The 24,073-nt window shown below is 33.6% G+C and overlaps 1 protein-coding gene and 1 pseudogene across 1 annotated transcript in view; both read right to left on the reverse strand.

Moving 5' to 3' along the window:
• Positions 1-4,642: 4,642 nt before the first annotated feature.
• Positions 4,643-7,374, reverse strand: LOC136413785 (piggyBac transposable element-derived protein 4-like; annotated as a pseudogene).
• A 2,934-nt stretch (positions 7,375-10,308) lies between these two features.
• Positions 10,309-24,073, reverse strand: part of LOC136413786 (uncharacterized) — a 29,711-nt gene continuing 15,946 nt past the window's right edge. Inside the window, exons 6-7 of the mRNA XM_066397491.1 lie at positions 10,706-11,046; positions 10,309-10,638 (exon numbers count right to left, since the gene is read on the reverse strand). Coding sequence (XP_066253588.1) covers positions 10,309-10,638; positions 10,706-11,046 — 671 coding nt within the window. The remainder of the gene's footprint in view (positions 10,639-10,705; positions 11,047-24,073) is intronic.

Genomic DNA, 24,073 nt, shown 5'->3' on the forward strand with positions numbered 1-24,073 from the left:
TCAAACTTTTTTGGTGGTCTGCCACGTTCTACATTTTGCATATCAAAATTGTTATTTCTGAATAGTGGAAACCATCTTTTGCATGTTGCTTCTGATAAAGTATAATCACCACATGCCTCGACAAGCATTCGATGCGACTCTGCAGCACTTTTCTTCAAATGAAAGCAAAAAATTAATGCTTTCCGCAAATCATCATTTTGTGGTAGAAAATTCGACATTTTTGGCACAATGAAATAATATAGTGTTATTTGTTCAAGGACTTGATTTGTACTAAATATGTTTGTCAGTTTGTATACCAACCAAGCAAACAAAAAAAAAGGTTTGTTTACAACAAATGCCCTATATCGAGACATTTATATCCTGACGCTCATTTCATACCGGTATACCTGGTAAAATGTTGATATTATTATCAATGGGTTGCTGAAACGTTATTGCTTCAAACGGCCCCAAAGGTACGTGTCAGAAATAGTGAGGTCAGAACTTCTTGCAGGCCATAAAACTGGGTCGTACCGGCCAATCCACCAATCTCCAAATTTATTGTTAAGCCACTCTGTAACTTCGCGTACACAATGTGCCGGACACCCATCTTGTTGAAAGTACATTTGTCCTTGGTACCGTAATGGCAGCTCATTAAACTTGTCCAAATGAAAAGTTTTCAACATTTTCAAGTATGAATTCCTATTGCATGTACCTTTAAAAAATGGTCCTATTATCCCATAATATGAAATGCCACATCAGATGTTAACTTTTTTGAAATATTGGCGACGTGAAGGAATTTTGAATTCTGGATTTTCTGTGCCCTAATATCTTACATGTTGTGAAACCACCGTACCATTTGTCAAAAAATTTGATTCGTTGGACAATAAAATAAGTTTGTGAAACTGGTTATTTTCATTTAAAATTTTGTCCCCCACCCACAAACAAACATCTAATCGCTTTGCATGGTCTCCATCTTCTAATGCTTGATTGAAATATGGTTTGAATGGGAAAAAATTATTTGCTCTTAAAATTTTTTTAAGTTGACTTTTTTGGGCAATCTGCAAAATTTGAACTCATTTTCGTAACGATACAAGAGGGTTTTTTATAAAGGACTGTAAGACAACAACTGTAGCTGCATCATCATCGTCAAAAAGTGTCTTCTTCTTTTTTAAATTATTCACCGACCCAGTATCCTTGAATCTCTTGACTAATTGATGAATTCCATGTAATGAAACAGAAACCCCCGGAAACTTTTCGACAAATCTTTCTTGTACATATCTGTAAGAGCTATCGCCAGTTCCATAACACTGTACCAAAATTATTTTTTTCTTAAAATTTAACATTTCGAAATTATTTTTCAAAACGAGATTATTAATTAATATTGTGACATTTGTTGTCATGTTTGTTGTGAATACGTGAAATGAGGTGAAAAAGGTAAAATTAGAAATTGTTTAAATTTTAAAAGAAAAATAAAACTTGGAATACTCGGTTAAAATTTTGTATGTAAACTTTGGGTATGATTTGAAATCTGTTTTTTATTTACCATTTTGCTCCAAAATAAGAAATAAAGGTAGTTTACTCTTGATAGTATTTCATGTGTTTGTAGTTTTTGGGCACCCTGTATAAAAAAATTCAAAGTTATCTTCATAAATCGTATTTTTTCAAGAAGCAGAAACTTTTATCAAGAATGACTTTTTGTCGAAAAACAACATTTTTTGTCCATTTATCCTCTTGAGCCTTTTATCTGTGGACATATTGTATAGAAAAATGCCCTACGCTGATGCATAATTCTTGTTATTGTTAACTATAGAAAGAATGTTAATTTCATTTTCAACTGAAAATATATTTTTTATCGTACCATTCTTTAATATTTATTAAATAATGTTTTTCCTATAAAATGGTAAAAAATTGAACGAGACAGCTGGACGCGTGTGAAAACGGGGCCAAAAAAAGTGAAATTTTCGAAAAAAACTAAAAGTGATATTTTTCCGGACCTTGGCAAGTCAATAGCGAAATGAAAAAGGAACATTTTGCTTTTTTTGTTGTTCTAACTCAATTGGATCAAAAGTTATCGCCAAAAAATGAAAAATTAGCGACATTTTGGGGGTAGTTTTCATCCCTGAAACCTTGAAGATGGCATGTAAAATATACATCACTATTCTTAGATAGGTCTGAACTATTTTTCTGCAAAATTTTATTAAAATCGGGAGAGTGGTACACTTGGATCCCTCCCCTTGTAAGTTAATTTTTTTCTCGTCAGAAAAGACTACATTATGCCAATCGTGGATTCAAGACATGTACTTTCGAGCAAATTCAAGTCTGGCTTCTTTAGGTTTTTTTGAGTGCGGGTTTCTATAACATTTTCTTCTATTTAAAAAGTTTAGAGTCGTTTAAAATTTGCTGAAAACGTCTTGTAATGACAGGCAGGTGCAGATCAGTTCGAAGTTATGCTGCACTTTTAGTCTATTTTGCCGTTGTTCTTAATAATAGTAAATACAGTGCAACCTTTTTAATTCAAACACCACATTGCCAGGCTTGATTCAAACTATCGAATGGTTTGGTTTAACGAACACAGAATGAAAATGCATTTTTTCTAGATATGTATTAATCTGATCTTAACAAGATATATATAAATCCTAACACTAGCACTTATGTATGTACATCTATTACGTTTATACATTATACAACCTTGGCCAAAATTATTTGCTTCCCCTCTCAATTCGTAGAAATTTAATTTTTTTTGACTTTAAGCAATTATTTTGTATTTTATTATTAATCGGTGCGATCACCTGAATAACGTAAATAAAGCATCCCATCATAAACATGGGAGAACAAGTCGCGACATGATTACAGCAACAAACTTGAATTTTACTTATAGGTATTCATTTTACTCGGTTACTCATAGTGTGCACATCGATTAACAATTGTTAGCTTATCGTCGTTTATTCTAAAGAAAACGTTTCTTTTTTGACAAAAATGCCAAATACGAGAGAATTAGATTTAGCACAACGTAGAAAAATTCAATTACTTTTTGAGGAAGGTAAAAATAAAACACAAATCGCAAAAATAGTCAAGTGTCCTCATAGTACTGTCAGATATACATTATAACGTTGAAAAAAATCATGAAAATTTAAAAAGAAGTGGAAGAAAACGGACTACAAGTGCAAGAGAAGATCGGTAATTGGCACGTACTTCTTTACAAAATCGGAAAGACACATCTTATGAGATGGCTGTAAAATTATTCGAAGGCACTGAGAAAAAAATTTCTGCCAGAACAGTCAGGAGACGGCTTCAATGTGCCGGGCTCAAAGGTTGTAAAGCAAGGAAGAAACCGTGGCTGCCAGAAAATAATAAAAAAAGATGCTTGCAGTGGTGTATTCAAGATAAAAATTTCATTGAAGAGAATTGGTCAAATATTGTGTGATCGGACGAGTGTAACTTCGAGGTATATTTATTTTATGAATTCTAAATTTATTTCAATTACATTATAGTAATAGAGGAACAAGTAAAATTTCTATTTGTTGTCCTTTAAATATTCAATGATTTTTGTAATAATTTAAGGTTTTTGGTACCGCGGGTGCAACCTTTGTTAGACGCAGAATAGGCGAAGAATACAAACCAGAATGTATCGTACCAACCATAAAATACGGAGGAGGAAGTATAATGGTATGGGGTAGTATGTCGGCATACGGGGTGGGCGAAATCGTTGTGTGTGAGGGCTGAATGGATTCAAAAAAATATATTCAAGTACTGGAAACGGCACTAGAATCGTCTTTCAATAAAATGTTTGGTGATACCAACATGGATGACGTTCGTTTTCGGCAAGACAACGCGCCATGTCAAAAATTGTGAACGACAATGAAGTGGTTCTCGGATAATGGGATTGAGGTCATAAATTGGCCTCCTCAGTCACCGGACCTCAATCCCATTGAACATCTTTGGGCGATACTGAAGCGCAAAATTAGAGAACTCGATTACATCAAAGGAATTACTAAAAAATATTTTGATTCAAGAGTGGCACAATATTACTCCACAAAAATGCCGATGTTTAGTGTCAAATTTACCCAAAAGAATCGCCGCTATTATTAAAGTTAAAGGTTTTTCTACTAAATATTAATGTTTAATGTTTTATTTTAATAGATATTCCTATTTTGATTAACTGGTATTTTTCTTTCATCTCGAATATAAAATAATTTAAAATTATTGAGTTTTAACATAAGTGGCAAATACTTTTGGCCAAGGCTGTATGACACATACAACTCAAAATCATTTTCTTAAAAATTTAAAAGTTATCAAATATGTATTGTATGTATTTACGTACTGACATGTCTAAATGAATATCAACGAAAAGTAATTAAGAGTTATTTTTTATTGACGTGCTGGTAAAAAAATGTGTTATTTGCGTCTGTTTTTTATTTTTAAATGCGACATCTTGCGCTTGAATCAATAGTTCCTGCAGAAAAATCATTCGATGTTCAGGAACATTATTTTGTTTTGCCCAAGCAATACAAGTGTTAAAAGCTGACACTGCATCAGTTTTTGTCACTAAACGTGGAATTTCCGAAACATCGTCAGAGTCACTATCAGAATAGGAATCTTCATCTATTTCTTGAATGATATCAGCCTCAATCAATTCATCGCTGGGTGCTTTGTCGTGTACTACTCACTCTTTCATCTCTTCTTTAGTTAAGTTTTGGTCAATCTTTCTTCCCGAATCCATAATCTCTTCTAGTTCGTTATTCAGCTCTGTGGAATTGGGCTCCGTGATTTGTCTAGCTAATCTAGCTAATGGAATTTCATCTTCCTCGTCACTGTCACAAGCATTTGCTTTATGCGGAAATATCTTACTTCATGATTTTTGTATTAAATTAACACTCACATATCTTCATGCTTCATCCAAAGAGAAAACAACGTCCTTCAGATTTATGCTTTTCAGTGATTCTGATATATTACAATCAGAGTCGACAATTTTTTTCAGCAACTTTTTGCGATAGAACAATTTTATTGCTTGTTTAACGTGTTGGTTCATTGACTGTATCAACGGTGCACAATTTGGAGGAGGACAAAGTGCAAAAATTTAATTCTCGTTGCTAGACTACTGAGTGGAATGCCCAGGTGCATTGTCCAAAATTAAAATTGCTTTGGGACTAAGGTTGAGTGTCTTCATTTTACGTCTAACTGATGGTACAAACTCATTGTGAAACCACTCAGTAAAAATATCTTTAGTTACCCAAGCTTTCCGTTGCCATCTATAACAAATGGGAACTTCAACGTTTCTAAACGCACCGGGTTTCACACTCTTACTTAAAACCAATAACTTTAATGTGAGATCTAAATGCATTGGAACAAAGCATAAAAGTGATCCGTTCTTTGTTTACTTTCTTCCGGGGGCAGATTTTTCTATGAAATGGGCTAAGGTTTTTTTTTGGTAAAACCCTCCAAAAAAATCCGCTTTCATCAGCATTATAAATTTAAAGCAGAACTCATTTTTTTTCCTTTATCAATTTTATAAGTTTTTTCACAAATGGCACGATAGCGTCATAGTCGCTAATAGTGATTCTCCACAAATGCTTAACTGACGAATACCAAATCTAAAATTTAAATTTATAAAGCCAACCAGAACTTGCCTTAAAATCATCTTTTTGTGTAATTTCTGTATAGGAAAACTGAGCTTTGCGCGAAGAATTTCTCCAGAAATTGGAGAACCTAGAAAAATAAAAGGAATTTCTACAACCTGTATCAAAAATATGGAATATTTATAAGAATTTACCTTTTGTTCTTTCCTGCATAAACCACGTAAATAAACCCTTTTCAACTCTAGGATTTGAACTAAACTTAAAAATTTTTCTGTTTGAAGGTCCAAAATCATTTTCATGGATGTATGCCAGGATCTTGTTTTGTTTTTGTTTTTTTTTTTAATATCAGCCACAGTAGTTTTTCCGATGCCATATATACATGTAATACTTAAATAGCTTGCACCGGCATCTATATCTTTTAACATTTCAATTTTTTTTTAATCGAGTGTTACGTGTTTTCTTTTTGACATTTTTCTGGGAAACAAGCTCAAACCGGAATTCTTACTGCCCGCACACACACAAGGGACGCTAAACACAATGATATTTATATTCAAAGGTTTAACTTAAAACAAAGCGAAGGGACACTCCGATGGAGCGACGGGAGTCCCACATTACCAACGGTGGTGGCGTAATTCAAGCGGTGACAACCAGCAACTCTTTTCTGATTAACGTTCGAATTATCGAGGTAGCATTCGGACTGTAACTTATGATTTCGCCGTTCGGATTAAGGAGGTTGCACTGTATCTCTCATCTATATTATCATCATAATGCATACTTGATAAAAGCAAAACGTTTTTGTTTTTTTTTTGGAATAAAGGATACGGGTGTACAATTTTTCGTAAAGCCGAACACACTTGACAAAATTGGACGGCCCACTGGATGGGAAAACTCTTGAGGTAGTTCTCTCTTATTTTTGCGTACAGTTCCTAATAGTGTCAACTTAAAATCGATATAAAGACAATTCAGTAAGTCCATATTGGTAAGCCAGTTATCGACTGTTACATTACGGCTAGTTCCTTTTATTTATTTACATAATCTTTGCACTACTGCAGTTGTTGAATTACTATATTCAAATAGACCAGTAGGCTGCTTGCCTACATAAACCTCCATATCACAAGTATAGAACGTCTTAGAGTCAACTATAGCAAATATTTTAATCCCATATTTGTTGGGTTTACTAGGGATGTATTGCCTGAACTTACATCGCCCTCGGAACGCCTCCAATTTTTCATCTAAGGTAACGAATTCTAATGGCGTATAGGCTGTTTTAAAATTTCCGACGACATTTTCGAAAATGTTCCTTATGGCAGCGAGATTGTCCGTTTCGTTCCGTTTATCTCTTGTTGTTAAATCATCGAATCGTAAATGTTGCAAAAGAAATCGGAATCTACGTTCAGACATGGTCAGTATAAACAGTTCCACCCTTGTACCATTTTTGTTCCATAGCTCATCGATATTTAGACGGTTGGATTTCAAAACCCTAGTCAAATATAATAATCCAAAAAATGCTTCAATTTCTATTACATCAGTGTTTCTCGCATCCCTTTCTCGGTGGTAATTTACTCTTATCGACTGTATGCGTTTATTTGTATAATGTACAATCATGTTTAGAACCTCATTTTCAAAAAGGTACCTCCAACATTCTATTTCTGTTTTTAAATTTTTTGCAGCTCCTTTTACCCCTAGCACATTCACCCTAGCACACCCTAGCACTCAGGTTCTCAGCTCTTGTTTTTAATTTTTTGTTTGCTACATGCTTCTCCCACGGTGTTATGCCATATTTGCCAATGAAGTTATCTTCTTCCAAACACTTGAGCATAAGCTCTTGCAAACGAGCCTGCTAATTTTTCCAGGGGCACGTCATTTATAAAATTTTGAAATATAAATTAAAATACAACCCAATCAATACTAAAATTAAAAAATAAAAGATAATACTTACCTCTATTGTTTTAAAAATTAGCAAACACTAAATCTCTCACGTGGACTCAGAATTTGACTGTAAAATTATTGAATAATTTTAAATATAAATTAAATTGTTCTTCATTCATTCTCTTAAATTCTTGCACCCTGATTAAACTATATTTAACAATATTCAAATGATCCGCCACCTAAAGCGGGTACTTGTTCAAAGGGTGTTGGTTCTTTGTCGGCGATGCCGACAAAAGGTTATAGTTGATACTGTAATTCTAATGTGATATATTGAATATTTCGGCAAATGCCGACAAAGTATATTGTAAACATTCGAATATGTTTCCTAGTGCGAACTATGGACGTATCGCAAGGATAAGTTGCCTATATGTGGTTTAACAAACGGATTATGACTAAATACTAAACACCATCTATGTAAAATAACCTAAACCCGCTTTTCAATCAACAACCACTTCAACACTGCTCACTGATATCGTTGAGACAGATAGATACTCAGAGGCATCAGAGAATAACATGGCCGATTCTGGAATTAATGAGGAAAAAATATGTTTGCGGAGTGAGAGTCCGCGCGCGAGCGCCGGAAGGTTAATAAAAACGTTTTAATTTATATTGTGCAAAAAGTCATTTTGTGCTTAACTCAAAATTTGTAACGTGACTCTTAGGCCCTTTTGAATATTTTACTTTTGAATTGTTTCGTAAAATTCTGAACGTCTAGCAAAGTCATCATTTAATTTCTGAGTAAGATGAATTTTATACGGGTGGAATTTATGGGTTTTCAAAATTCTTCGGATGCTCGTACGGGAGATGTCAGGAACTATTTGTAATTGTCTGATACTTAACGTAGGATCCATATTGACGTGGCCGAAAACAGCAACTTCCATTGTTTTATTTCCCACTATTCGCTCCGGAGCTATTCGTTCCCGATTTGTGACAGATCCTTTCTCCTTAAACTTAGCTATTAGTTCAATAATGTATTTCCGATTACCATGCTTATCTCGATGTAGATTATTAAATAACTGCACTGTAATATTAACGCACCTACCGTTGTCATAATAAAGTTCAATGATCGATACTCTTTCCGGAGTTGAATAAACTATTTTGTACCAACACTCAAATTTGTAATAACGTCCACAATCAAAGTACCTACTACGAGATACTAAGAAAATAAACTCCAAATAATATTATGTTTTTATGGGAATAAAAAAAATGCGGTATTTATAAGCACATCTTTAACCACTATTTTTTTATTAAAAAGTAAAACAAAAAAGGGACAATAAAATCGGAAAATAGCGATAACAGTAAAAAAATGTGACTTGTTTTATTTCGGCTGGTTACCATCTGGAAACCGCATTTTCTCAGAAACTATTAAACTAAATTTGAAAAATTAGAAAGTGTTAAAGAGAATTTTATTAGTTTTAAAATAAAGTATTAAAATTTGAAATCATTATTTAAAATTTCAGGGGTGAAACTCACCCACGCTAGATGATTGGAATGGGAGAGTCGAAAATATCTCCAAAAAGGTTTCCCCTTGAAAACAAAATCGACGAGTCCGATCGATTTTTAAAAAATTACGAGACATATGAGAAATCGGTTTTGTTTAGTTTTCATTGGCTCACCTTGTATGTTACATACCAGAGATTTTATTTTTCTAAGTCAGAAAATTGAAGAAACCTAAAACTGCATGATACATCATATCTGGCACCGAGCCGTATACACATACATGTCAAATATCCGTTAACTCTGGAGAGTCACCGCATAATTTTGATACAATCTAGTCAGCACTTGTCTGATTTATGCTGTCGCCGAAGTTACATACTTTCAGCAGTGATTTTTACGAAGTGAAATATATTATTATTTAAAAAATATAGTTTTCTATAGTATATTCATTACGCTTTCGTTTAAAGGTAAGGTTCGTACATTATTTTTTATTTTATTCACTGCTACATGCTCAAAAGATAGGTTCAGTTATATATGGGACACTATGCATTTACATTTTTGGTGGTACACCATCCATATAGTGAACTACGTCAAAATAAGTACTATACAGGGTGTTAGTGAAATAACTTTCGTAAATTTAATCAGTGATTAAGAATATCATTTTAAACAAAAAAGTTCCTGACAACAGGGATCGAAAACTTAATAGTTTTTAAAAAAATGTCAAAGTTGGTAACCGAGAAACTATGATAAGGTTTAAAACTTGAATAAAATGTACTTGGCATGTTGGTTGTTTGACATCTAACAAAAAAACTAAAAATGATTCAACAATAACATTGCTAAAAGTAATTGAAAACTTAATTAATAACTTAAGCGATAAAAAAACGGAAGCTGCAACACCGCACTGTACGTGATCGAGGAAGAAAAGTTTGTTTTTGTTAGGGTTGTTTTTTATGGCCCTTACGAGAGTCGCTTGCCCACTTTGCGGGTGAAGTGATAAGACATTGGAATGCACAGTAGACAGATTGACTTAGTACCTCAATAGTGTATGAGTTATGTAACCATCTGCGTTATGCTATGGTCATCTGTACATTATCCCATTTTATGTGACATACAGTGCACGACACTTGATTACTCTCACCATTTATTTGCTCTAATTTTCTTTAATGATAAAATTTTTGTTTAGTAAGCTACTTATATAATTAAAGTAAATGTTTTTACAATATTTGTTTAACATTTCTTTTAACACTTTCGAACTTTATAAGTCCGATAATATTTTAAGCAAAAATTTAAATTCATAATGCGACACATGATTACTCTCACTTTTAGAACTAAGCCAAAAATTTGCATTTAAACTTAATTCCTAATCTTAATATTTAGTATGTCCTCCTTACTTCTCAATGACTGCTAACATTCGATGAGGCAATGAATTGAATAAATTTTCTATTAGGTTCATTGGGATTGATTCCCAAGCGGCTGTAATGGCAACCATTAGTTCTTCTCTGTTGTTAAACTGTCTTCCCTCGGTATAAACGTGTTTGACCAACCAACCCCATAAGTTTTCGATAATACTTAAATCAGGGGAAATAGCAGGCCATTCTAAAACTAGAATATTATTGGTAGTCAACCACGTTTCGACTACTTGGACGGTGTGAATTGGCGCATTGCCTTGTTGAAATATCCATTCTTGATCCGGAAATAAAACTCTTATGTTATGAACCTGCCTTTGAAGCAACTCCAAATATTTTTTAAGCAGTTTGCCGATCTTCTAGAAACTCTATACCAACTCTCCCTTGACTTGAAATAGCGGCCCCAATCATTACTGTCCCTGCCCGGCTGTGACGACGTGCCAAAACTTTTTGTTCCTTCTTTATGTCATGAAAGTAATATTGGAAACCATTAGGACCATCCAGGTTAAACTTTTTTTCATCGCTGAAAACCACTTTTTTCCATTCCTCTGTCCAGCTACGATGATTGCGTGAAAACTCCAAACGTTCTTGCCGATGACGCGTGAGAAGTAAAGGTTTCTTGCGTAGTTTTCTTCTTTTCAAATGTGGACATTTCTTTATTATTCTTTGGATGGTTCGCACGGACGCATTAGTTCCACTCTGATCCCTAATTTGCCTAGCTGTAGAAGAACAATTTGACGTAATTCGAAGAATCGCACGACGTTCCCTTGGTGTTGTTGCAGTTGAGGTGCGTCCTCGCCGATTGTTGCCATAATTATTGATATATTTTAAATGAGCATTGAGTACCCATGAGCTTCGTCTGATTTTTCTTGCAATTTCTCTATTTGAATAATTCTCTTGTCGATATGCTTGAATGCTCCCTCGTCCTTCCAAAGATAAAGTTCTACCTCGTCCCATACTAATATCAAAAGCATTTACGACGTGCAAATTGTTATCAATCGATTGTCAATCTGTTGTCAAGTGATCTGGTCTTGTTTATTCTGCGTACATAGCCATCTAGGATTTCAAAAAGTTAATGAGAGTAATCAAGTGTCGCAGTGTGAATAATAGCATTTGCTTTGAAAATTCTTCTAACTTTAGAATTCGAAACTATTAAACGGAATGTTGAACAAATATTGTTAAAATATTTAATCTAATCACATATGTAGCTTGCCAAACAAAAATTTGACTGTTGAAGAAAATTAGATCAAATAAATAGGTGAGAGTAATCAAGTGTTGCGCACTGTATATATGATCCTGGGCAAAGACGCTTGGCGCCATGAACATGTGGAACCCATTAGGGACCATCGAGAAGAGACGAGATAAAAACCACCCTTATTTTTAAAATTTGTCATGGACTGTATGTCCTTCCATACTTTTAATATTTTAGTGTGATTTCGGTCTCGCTGAATGCATTTTCTATCGGTACATGCAACAGATTATCTGCAAAGTTAATTTGGGCGTGCTTTAAGTGATTTTATTCCGATTTATTAACAGTACCTACGTGACAATGTATTCTGTATGCAAGTATCATGACATTCTTTTGATCTATGGAGAGGCGTTACTAAATTCTGAAGAAACTAGGCGTATTTAAAGTAATCGTTATCCAAAAAGAAAACTTCCAGCTCGACAAACATTTGTGCCAGTTTCCCAAAATTTTCTGGATACAGGGAGCGTTATTCTTTCATATCAAGGACACGAGGTCGACAGAAAGAAGTTAGTTCTGAAGCTGAAGAACAAATTTTAAACCTTATTCAAAAGAGTTCAACAAGGAGTACCCAAAGTAGACTATGCATGGACTTAAATGGTGAACATTTAGAACATTTAATGTAGTAAAAAAATCATAAATTTGTGTTTCTGAGTGTGATGTGTGTGGTGTAAAATGTATAATGTGCCATGTTAAGCTAATTAAAGATGATAAAAATAATTTCAAGGTAAATGGCTTTTCAAAATAATAAAATAAGAATCTTATAATTTTTAAATTCTATGAATTTAGTACATTTTGTTAATTATGTACTGTGAAATCTACCAGACCCAAAAAAAACGTAAAAAGCAAACCCACTTCATACGGCTACTTAGGTAGGTATGGAAATGAAATAAATACGAGGCGACGTTACCAATTCTCACAAAATGTTTTTTTGATTTTCCGGAGAAATGGTTGTACTTACGACTCCTCTTGTAAGGAATTTTTTGTGCAAAATGATGTTCTTAAACACTGGTTAAATTTACGAAAGCTATTTCACTAACACCCTGTATATTTTAGATCCACAAACCTTTTATGGTACTAACAAATTAATTTAACACATACTTAGTGACAATGAGAGTGATGATTTTGAGCTGTCTGAAGATGAATCCAATGTTCCATATCCAATTTTGGCACAAAAAAGCGACGAAGACGAACCTCAAAATTTTCGTTTTCAAAAGGAGGAAATTACACTGGAAATAGATATAGAATCTGATGATGATATTCTTCTTAGGAATCTTGCAGAGAGACTAAATTCAGGTGCCTGGAGAAATGAATATATGATAAAAGACCCGAAGGAAATTAATTTTTTGGGCCAACCAAATATGCCACGCGAAGTTGCTGATTTATCAAACTCCATGCGAGATTGTCAAGTTTCTTTTTACGACTGAAATATCAGAAATAACCACCCAAATTTATATTGCGCCCAGAAGCAAATCGAACGCCCAGTAAACATTTCAGAAAATGAAATTGAGCAATTTATTGGCATTTGTACATGTTGATTATCCATTTACCTCAAGTCCGACATTACTGGTCAGCACATCTTGGCCATCCTACCGTTTCTTTAATAATAGCGTGTAACAAATGGGAAGAAATAAAACATTTTATTTATTTCAGCAATAACGAAAATTTTACATCATGAGGACAAGACGGGCATGATAAATTATTCAAAATTCGCCTGCTGCTGAATAGTGTACGAGACAAACTAGGTTTGATTCCAATCGAAGAGAATATTGCAAGAGATGAACAAATCATCCCCACACAAATTCAGATCAACAATCAAACAATATAATGCAAAAAAACCTCATAAATGGCGTTATAAAATGTTCGTGTGGAATATTTGGCTTTAGTTACAATTTTTACATTTTTGCTGGTGCTCAAAGTAAAACCATTCCTGAAGACGCTCCCAATTTAGGAACTAGTAGTAATTTTGTGGTGAAACTTGCTCAAGTTGTACCAAAACATGTCAGCCATAAAATTTTCTTTGATAATTGGTTCGCTAGTATACTATTGATTATTTATTTAACCAAAAACGGCATCTTACCTTTTGGTACTGTGTGCTTGAATCGTGTACCAGATTGCAAAATGACAACAGAGACAGATTTTAAGAAAAGGGGAAGGGGAGCCATAGAAGAGAAAATTGCTATCAAAGATGGCGTTAAAATAAGCCTTGTTTCTTGGTATGACAACAAAGTTGTTTCAACTTTATCCACATACATAGGTTCCTGACCAACTGGAGAAAAGCGAAGATTTTTTAGAAGCTATAAATGTTATAAAATGATATGATGTCCACAAAATGTACTAAAATGTAACAAATATATCAGAGGCGTTGATTTATTAGATTTTATGCTTGGATTCTATCGTATCAAAATAAGACCCAAGAAGTGGTATCTTCGGATATTTTTTCACATGTTGGACATGTGGTGTGTAAATAGCTGACTATTATTTAGGAGGCAAGATGATACATATAAGCTACTTGTAGATTTCAAAAAGCTATAGCTGATGCATTGTGTAATTTCAAAAATTTGGACCAAAAAGATGAGTACAATGAAATGCATCCCTTGGACGGGCATATGCACAAAAAAAGAAACGTGGAGCAGTTGCTGAGGTTCCTCAAATCGAAGTAAGGAAGGATGGTCTAGATAATTTACCGGAATAGAAAGAAAATCAGAAAAATAATTGCAAATTTTCAGATTGCAAATCTCAATCATATATTGTACAAAGTGCCAGGTGTCACTCTGTTTAAATAAAGAAAGAAATTGTTTTCATACAGAGTAACGCTTTATTACTGTTGTATATCGAATACTGTCCCATATATGATACATACTAGTTTTTTATTAAAACAAATATATAATATTTGAATAACATTTTTTAAATATGTATTTTTTCACCAATCTGATCTCACTTTTTTACTTCGAATATTTTTTTAAGAGAAATACAAATTCATGCAGTAAAGGGTTAAAAAGCAAATAAAAAAATAATAAAGCAGTAAATAATGATATAAATTTACTTTTTAATCGTTCGAATTTTTCGATAATACGAATTACTCCGGTTTTAATTAGTTCGGATTAATGAAGTTGCACTGTAATGTTAAACTTAGTACAAGATATTGGTATTACTAATTATTTATGCTCTTCACGTGGCAGTGTTTTCAAATATTCACGATGCCCAGGAGGTATATAGAGTGTAACATAAGTGATGACGTTAATTTTAAGAGGCGATTCTTTGTCCTTGTTACTTGCCATATTTTATTAAAAAATGTTCATATAAATATGTGTCTTAACTTGCATCATTTTCGAGATGCAGGATATCAAAGTTTTATTAAAAAATTGATTTTTTATTCATTATTTAAAAATCTTTGTATCAATTTTGATAAAAGTTTGTTTTTGTGAAGTAAAAAGAAATTTATGGAATAGATAAAAATAAAGAGTGTTTAATAAAATTTAGTCCCAAGTAGGTTATGGACTAAAAATTGCTAATGCACGAAAGTCGTAGTTAATTCGCCGATTGTTGGATTTAACCTAGAAATTTTAGTGTTTCATTGTTTACTTTTTCGCGTATTATTAGTTACAACATGCGGTTACAATCGAAATTATTTCCACAGCCTACTTGAGAACAAATTTTATTAGATACCTTTTAGATGCTGTTAGTTGACAATACAAATAATTACACTGCGGATTTTTATGTAAATTTGTATTTCGCTTAGTATCCAACTGATACTTCGTTTCTAGACGTTTCAGAAAACTTGTATTTAATTAAGATGAACATATTAAAATTAATGATATAAAAAAAATTAATACAATATATTCAAATAAATCATTCAAAAATATGAGAGCAGTTTGATGAGTCAGTGATTTTTTGAATGAAAGATATTTTTTTCGGGCAAAAAAACGTTTTATTTTTCAACATAGTTTTCTTTTAGTTTGATACATTCAGTCCAGTGCTTTTCCAATTTTTTTTATCAAGGTCCTCAAAATAGGTATTTGTTTCAGTGATGACCATTTCATTCGACTCAAATCTCTTACCGCCTAGCCATTTCTTCAGGTTTGGAAACAGGAAATAGTCGCAAGGGGCTAAATCCGGAGAGCTGGATGGGGTAGCGGTTCGTAGCTTAATTTATGGAGTTTTGCCATGACGACTAGACACTTGTGCACCCGTGCATTGTTTTGATGAAACAGCAATTTTTTTTTCGCCAAATGCGGTCGTTTTTACTTCAAATCAATATCGAATTTGTCCGAAAGCTCGAAATAATATTTACCAGTGATCGTTTTACCCTTTTCAAGGTAATCGATGTGAACGAGACCGCGTGCATCCCAAAAAATTGTGGCCATCACCTTGTAGGTCGATAGATCGATCTAGGTCTTCTTTGGTGCATGTTCACCTGGAGAAACCTACTGTTTCTATAGTTACTTGGTCCCTGATGTGTTGTAATGGATCCACGTTTCGCCGACGGTTACGAAACGGCGCAAAAACTCGTCCGAATTGCGGCTGAACATCGCTAAATACTCTTTTGAAATGATCACACGAAGGCACTTATAGTCAAGTGTAAGCAATCGCGGCACCCATCGCACGGATAGCTTTTTCATATTCAAATATTCATGTAAAATGTGATGTACCCACTCAGTTGAGACACCTACAGCCTCAGCCACCTTATGCACTTTCATTCTCTGATCGTCCAATATCGTTCCATGGATTTTATAGACAATTTCTGGCGTGATAACCTCTTTTGGACGACCTGAACGTTCTGCGTCACTTGTGCTGATATGACCACAATAAATCTCGGTAAACCACTAAGTTTCGTTGTTCGAGTGTCCATAATATTTATTAAGCCTTTCCTTGGTTTTGGTGATGGTTTTATTACGAAAAAAATAATGCTTAGTCAGCATATTAAATTTACTTTTTCCATTTTCGTCGATATTCACGAGACCGTCTGCTTTCAATAGCTGTTAAATACAAATTAAATGATGTAGCTTGCTCAAAATTTGACAGTAGTCTATTAACAGATGACAGTTGACGAGAGTAGTGTTGTATTTAAAGTTAATACGCGAGAAATTTAAAAAATCACTGACTTATCAAACGGCCTTCGTATGTAAAAATATGCCCATTAAAATACATACATCTACAGCTGATTTTTACAAATTACACTAAAACAAAAGAAATACTAATTTATAAAAAAATATAAATATTTTATTGTGCTTTTTGAAATTATACAGTATTCTCATTATCGTTATTATAGTTTAAATTACAATAAACTACTAACGTTTTTTCCAAGTTTTCCACAATAAATTGATGGCGTTTGTCACTTAAAATTGTATGCTGAAAATGACCGTTCCACATCACAGGAAGTGATTGAACAATATTTATATTTACTCCAGAAACAAGATTTTTTTTAATTTCTAGGTTTAAGTCTTAATCAGCTGTTTCGTCATTTAATGCTTGATTTTTGAAATGAAATGGAAAGCAGGATTTCGTTGCGAAACAGCATTAAATTTTAGCATAAAATCGTTTCTGGTGACTACTGGTATTTTTTCTTAACATTTCTTAGCGAATTCTTAACGTTCTGACTAATTTTAAAGAATCGGCTAGCAGCAGACCTTTTGTTTCAATTAAAAAAAATAATTTTAGGGAATATGTAAAAATGAGTCTTAATATACAGTGGATGACAAAAATATTCGGACAGCAAATCTAATTAATTATATACTACGTGGCAAAGAAAGGTAAACACCCATTAAAAACCATTTTATTTTGATAATTTTTTGCATGTTGACTTATCTTAAAAAAAGAAAGAAATGATTAAAATTTCAAGTTTATCTGTTAATTTCTTTTTTAGTTTCCATGGGTCGTTCCTTAAAAAAATAAAATTTTGTTTAAACATTTTTGTTCACATTTGCATCGCAACTTTTGTGAAGTGTGTTGCAATCGGTCATAATTTTTACTCATTATGCCTAGAGTGCGTAGAATTGAACAGATCCGTCAGCTTAGTGACTTTGAGAGGGGGCGGATTGTTGGGTTGCGCGAAGCAGGTCTGTCGGTCAGAGAAGTGTCTAGAAGTACTAACGGATCCTTAGGAACCATAGTGCGGTGTTACCAGGCGTGGACTCAGGAAGGCCGTGGGCACAGAGCCAGAGGCACTGGGCGACTCAGAGGAACCACAGAGCGCGAAGATCGTCGATTGCGACTTTTGGCTCTTAGAGACCGATTTAGCAGCAGTCGAGCTATTGCAAATCAGTGGTTTGAAGAACATGGGAATAGGGTTGGTATGCGTACAGTATATCGCCGAATACGAAGTTTTGGCCTTTTGTCCTATCGTCCGCATTGGGTGCTGCCTCTCACTCGCGAACATCGATCTAACCGCTTACAATGTTGTAGAGAGAGGATTCAGTGGGACCAAGAATGGACTCAGGTGATCTTTAGTGATGAATCCCGCTTCTGTCTGGAGATGAACGACGGTCGGGCAAGGGTGAGAAGGCGACGGGGTGAAAGGCGAGATCCACAATTTGACAGAGAGTGTCATGTCCACCGTACTGTAGGCGTTATGGTATGGGGTGCTATCGCATATGGTAGCAGGTCACCCCTAGTTTTCATTAGAGGCAACATGACTGTCCAACGCTATATCCAAGAAGTGTTGGAGCCATATGTGATTCCATATTTTCGAACTATCCCGAACGCTATTTTCCAGCAAGACAATGCTAGACCTCATGTTGCTAGGCAAACAATAACGTTCATGGATCAACATCAAATCAACCGTTTACCTTGGCCACCTCGATCGCCGGATCTGTCTCCTATTGAACATGTCTGGGACATGATTGGCCGCAGACTGTTGAATTTACAGCACCCTCCATAGACTTTAGCAGCCCTTACTCATGAAGTTCAGATTGCCTGGAATGAGATACCTCAAGAAGACATTGACAATCTTATTAGATCCGAGCCCAGGCGTATCAATGAGTGTATAAGGAACCGTGGATGCTCAACACACTATTGAAAGAAAAAATGAAGTTCTTCCTCTGATCTTGCTGAAAATGTAATAATTGAATAAGTATGTGGTACTGAACACGTACAAAAAAAAATATCAAAATAAAATTATCTTTAATGGATGTTTACCTTTCTTTGTCACGCAGTATAGTTACCATTTTAAATGGATATTTATATTAGGATTATAATCAGTAATATATTTGAAATTTGTGCCGATGCCGACCGATAAGGTTCCACCCGTAATCATATTTTCTTTACGAACTGCAAGTTTGGCGGCAGCCTTATATGATTGCTGGGACAGCAGTATGATAATTGATACTCTGCCTATATTTCTTTTAACTCAACACTTTTGTTTTTTAGTTAGTCGCAATAAAGCTTTGATCCCATAAACTTGTTTTCTGTTAAAACACTTACAACGAAATCGTACGAAGGACTTTGATTTAACAATTTAAAAGAATTAAACAAAAAATATTCAATAACGAATTTGTAAGATATTTTTTCTATCATAAAATGACCTTAATTTTCAAATAAAACCATCGAAATCGAAAGAAAATTATGGAATTGCAAAATTTTTGCATATTTTTAATCTCATACAAATATTTGGGTGCTGTTTAGCTGCTTGCAAGACAACAGTTTTTTTACTATTTCGCAACTCACTTTTATGTCATGAATCATTTTCATACACATCGATATACTATGTTATCAAATTGTAATTTTTTATCATCTGAAAAATGGGTCATATCGCAATTAGAACATTAATTTCGAAATTAGACAGCTAGTGGTTTTCAATTATGAAAAAGGTTATTCATACCGAAAAATAGGTGCTATGGTAATATAAGTAAAAGCTCGGTAGGAGACATAATATCGAAGTATAAAAATGAAGATAGAATTATGCTATTGAAGTAATTAGGCCGTCCACGAATTCACAACGAACAAGTTTACCGATTTATTATGCGAAAAATAAGATAGAATTCAAAAATGAGTACCTCTAAATTGCAAATGGAAATGGAAAAATTTCATGGAAAGAAAGTGTCAACGGGGACCATTCGAAAATATATTCGTGATCTTGGTTTCTGCGGTCGTGTAGTCAGGAAAAAGCCTTAGCTAAGCAAGACAAATAAAACATTTCGATTTGAATTTGTCACTGAACACACTTCTAAGGATGAGGCCTTCTAGAATGATGTTATTGTTTGCGATGAATCTAAATTTAACATTTTTGTTTCGAATGGCAGGCAAATGGTCTGGAGAATAGCAAATACTGAACTAAATAACAACAATTTTTGTCCCACGATTAAACAGGGAGGAGGTTCGGTACTGGTATTGGGGGTCTATAGGGTGTCCCAAATAAGATGTTCTATTCCCTTATCTCGAAACATATACAAGTTACGTCAAAAAGTTTCCTACAAAAGTTCAATGGTTTCTAAAACTCTTTTATTATACAGGGTAATTCAAATTCGCTACTCGAAACCCATAAAAGATACGAGGTCACTTAAATTGAGGCAAAGTTGTGCATTTTCGAGCTTTGTTAAATGACGTTTTACAATTTGGAAAATTCCGATTACTTCCGAAGATAACCGAAAAAAACCGAAAAGTCCACAAATAGTTTTTTTAAAAATTATTTTAAGAGATTTTTAAAAATGAATTTCACTTCCTTATGTTCACTTTTGCTTCTTTATAAGATGGCGTCATTAGATTTTAAATACAACGTTTCGGAATTTAGGAACAATCATCAACTTCGTTTTTTTAAATACAGACCTGAATTTTTTATTGCATTTTTAGAAAGCCCTTCATTTTCTGAAATAATTGATGTATCACACTTGCAGTAAGAAAATATAATAGTATAAAATACATGTATAATACATGAATTAATGAAACACTACTAACACCTAAGGGCTATCATGGTAACAATAAAGAAAATCGTCAATTTTCAGAACACCAGTAAAACAATAAATAATTTATAATAAATATTTGAAAATACATCCTTGTTGCTCAATGTACAAATTAATGCGTCGCTGAACATTAGCAATAACACGGCTGTTATCACGAAGTCTTAACGTCGCAAAAGCGTTAACAATGCTCTCTGGTAATCTTTCTAGATTTACTACAGGTTTAGCATATATTTTATTTTTTAGAGTTCCCCATAAGTAGAAGTCGAGGGACGAAAGCTTCGGAGACCTTGCAGTCCATTCAACTGGTCCTCGGTTTCTAATCCACTCTCTAGGAAATTCTCTGTCCAAAAAGTGTCTAACTTCTCTTAGATTATGAGGAGATGCTCCATCTTGTTGAAACCATAAAGAGCAAAGTTGCCTGACTGGTAAATTCTCTAAGTAATTTGACAAATAATTTTCTATGATATTTAAATAAGACACCTCGTTTAAATTATTTTTGTAAATAACTGGGCCTAATACTTTGCCGTTTAACATGCTGGCCCACACATTTAAACTAAAACGCACTTGGTTTTCGATTTGCCTGTTCTGATGCGGATTCTCTATGGCCCAAATACGCTCATTATTCCGATTGAATAATCCACAATTAGTGAATTTACATTCGTCTGTCCATATTATTGCATTGAGAAAATCGTCTCTTATACGAATTTGTTGTGCTAGCCAGTTGCACCAAGCTAGACGTCTTTCAAAATCCCCAGGCAGTAGGTTCTGAGATATATGAATTTTGTAAGGCTTATAGTGTTTTTTTAAAAATATTTTCCAAACTTTTGTCTAGGCTAAATTTAGCTGAAACGTTATTCAATGAGAGGATGTATTGGGGCGTGCAATAACCTGAAAATGTGTTTAAATAATGCATAAGACTTGTGTTTAAAAAAAAACTTAATATATTTAATTAAACCTCTTCTAATACTCTATTGGTATCATCTTCGTTAGTCCTGTCTCCATATTTCTTTCGTGACTTTTTAAATGAACCGTTATCTACCAAATTTCGTTTCAACCGGCAGAAATATAAATAATGCGGCTACCGTCTTTTTGGATACTGTTGAAGATATGCTTGACTAGCATGCATAGAATTTCTATGGTGTTAAGAGGGTGGGTTTTATTTTAATAAAAATGTCCGCACGTGTTCTCAAACAACTTTATTCTCTCCTTTTCGGGAATCGAATGATCCACCATACCAAAGATGCATCAGGGTCACCCCCGAGTGCATCTGTTTATCTTTTAAAAGAATTAACACATACCATTCTACCTTCTTCCCACGCTCACAACCCTCAATCATTCTCTTCACACTTATATTATAACAGACCGATAGGTGAATCGTTTTCTGCATTTTATGTTCCAACCAAGATAATAAACAGATTCTCTATCTTTTACGATAAGTGATTTATTCTAATTTAGTACAAGGCTAAACAATAAAGGGCACATGTGTGTTTGATTATGGGGACTAGTTATAATAATGGTGAATAAAATAAAGCCGCAACATGTCACGATATTCTTCGTTACTGTAATCTATGATTTATATTTTTTAATTTAGTACACTATTAATAGTTTTATAATTGTTATAAACCTCTTCAATAGATTTGACATCTCAAAACTAGTGTCTTATGGAGAGTTTGTTTATTGTTACCATGGTAGCCCTTAGGTGTTAGTAGTGTTTCATTAATTCATGTATTATACATGTATTTTATACTATTATATTTTTTTACTGCAAGTGTGATACATCAATTATTTCAGAAAATGAAGGGCTTTCTAAAAATGCAATAAAAAATTCAGGTCTGTATTTAAAAAAACGAAGTTGATGATTGTTCCTAAATTCCGAAATGTTGTATTTAAAATCTAATGACGCCATCTTATAAAGAAGCAAAAGTGCACATGAGGAAGTGAAATTCATTTTTAAAAATCTCTTCAAATAACTTAAAAAAAAGCTATTTGCGGACTTTTCGGTTTTTTTCGTTTATCTTCGGAAGTAATCGGAATTTTCAAAATTGTAAAACGTCATTTAACAAAGCTATAAAATGCACAACTTTGCCTCAATTTAAGTGACCTCGTATCTTTTATGATTTTCGAGATCCCAATGGTGAGCAGCGAATTTAAATTACCCTGTATAATAATTTGACATATACAGGGAGTATCATTTTTGTGGCATAAACATCATCTTTATTATTTTAAATGAAATTCCCTATTTTTTTGTATATTTTCGGATTTCTCATGAAATTTTAAGGCCAATTTATGTAAAGTATCTTATATTTAAAATTTATCATTTCCCAGTTATTTCGGAAAATTCGAAAATTTTAACATTTGCTAGGTCATACGGAAATAGATGCTGTGTCCTAACCGTTGTGAATTTCTGAATCCGTCTTCTGAGACTACAAGAGCTACATTACTACTTAATAAACTATGTTTTGACTTATTTTTATTTGAGAAAAAGCCTTTAACAACCCTGGAAATATGCCTCCAAAATTACATTATTTTAAATGTCAATAACTTGCTTATTTCAAAGAGAATCCCCTATATATTTCTTCGTCAAATGATGACCAACTTAATTGCCTATAACTTTGCTATATGTATATCTCCCTATATCAAAAAGCAATAGTTTACTGTAAAAATCACTTTTTATTAAGAATTTTTAGGTATTCGTTATTATTGCAATCAAGTAAGCCCTGAAATAGCGGCTAAAAGTCAGATGTAGCAAAAAACAAAAGGTTTTTAACTAACATTAAATTACAGCTCACATAAATTGAATCAATAGAAAACTTTGTACAACAAATAACTATAATAACACAAAATGGTCTACAATAATTGAGCCGCATGCCCACCGTTTTTAGCAATGCAGGTTGTAAGTATAACTTGGAGTTTGTTGACTGCATTTGATACTGCATTGGATTGATTTAAAGCATTAATTTCTACTATAATTTCTCGTTTAAGCTCTTCAATATGATTAGTTATTTTTTTATAAATTTTATCTTTCAATGTTCCCCAAAGAAAATAATCCAACGGGGTTAGATCAGGGCTTCGTGGTGACCACTGAATATTCCCATTGGGATCTATCCATTCCCTAAAGTTGTTGGTCAGAAATGTTTTAACTTCACGAATATTGTGACATGGTGCCCCGTCCATTTGGTAAATTATTTCTTGTACCCAAGACATTCAATAATGACTTAATTTCGTTTCTCCATAATTTTAAATATGCTAAACCATTTAAATTATTGTTAATAAATATAGGCCCTAAAATATGATGCCTGAAAATTCCACTCTAAACATGAACACTACGCCTTCCTTGGTTTTTGAATAACTTGGCTCAGACTTGTTTGAGACTAAAAATGGATGTTTTTTAGATTAAACACTTCATATATGGTAAATATTGCTTCATGTGTCCAACAAATTCTATTAAAAATATTGCCTACGAATTGACGGTCCATTATATCTTGACAAAATTCTAAACGTCTATTATTGTCGTTTGGGTGAAGATATTGTACTTTTGCAAATTTGAACGGCTTATATTTGTTAAGCCGCATGAAGTTGTGTATTGTCGATTTAGATACTTGC

This window comes from Euwallacea similis, chromosome 15, assembly GCF_039881205.1.
Source record: "Euwallacea similis isolate ESF13 chromosome 15, ESF131.1, whole genome shotgun sequence".
In the NCBI taxonomy this organism is placed as follows: domain Eukaryota; kingdom Metazoa; phylum Arthropoda; class Insecta; order Coleoptera; family Curculionidae; genus Euwallacea; species Euwallacea similis.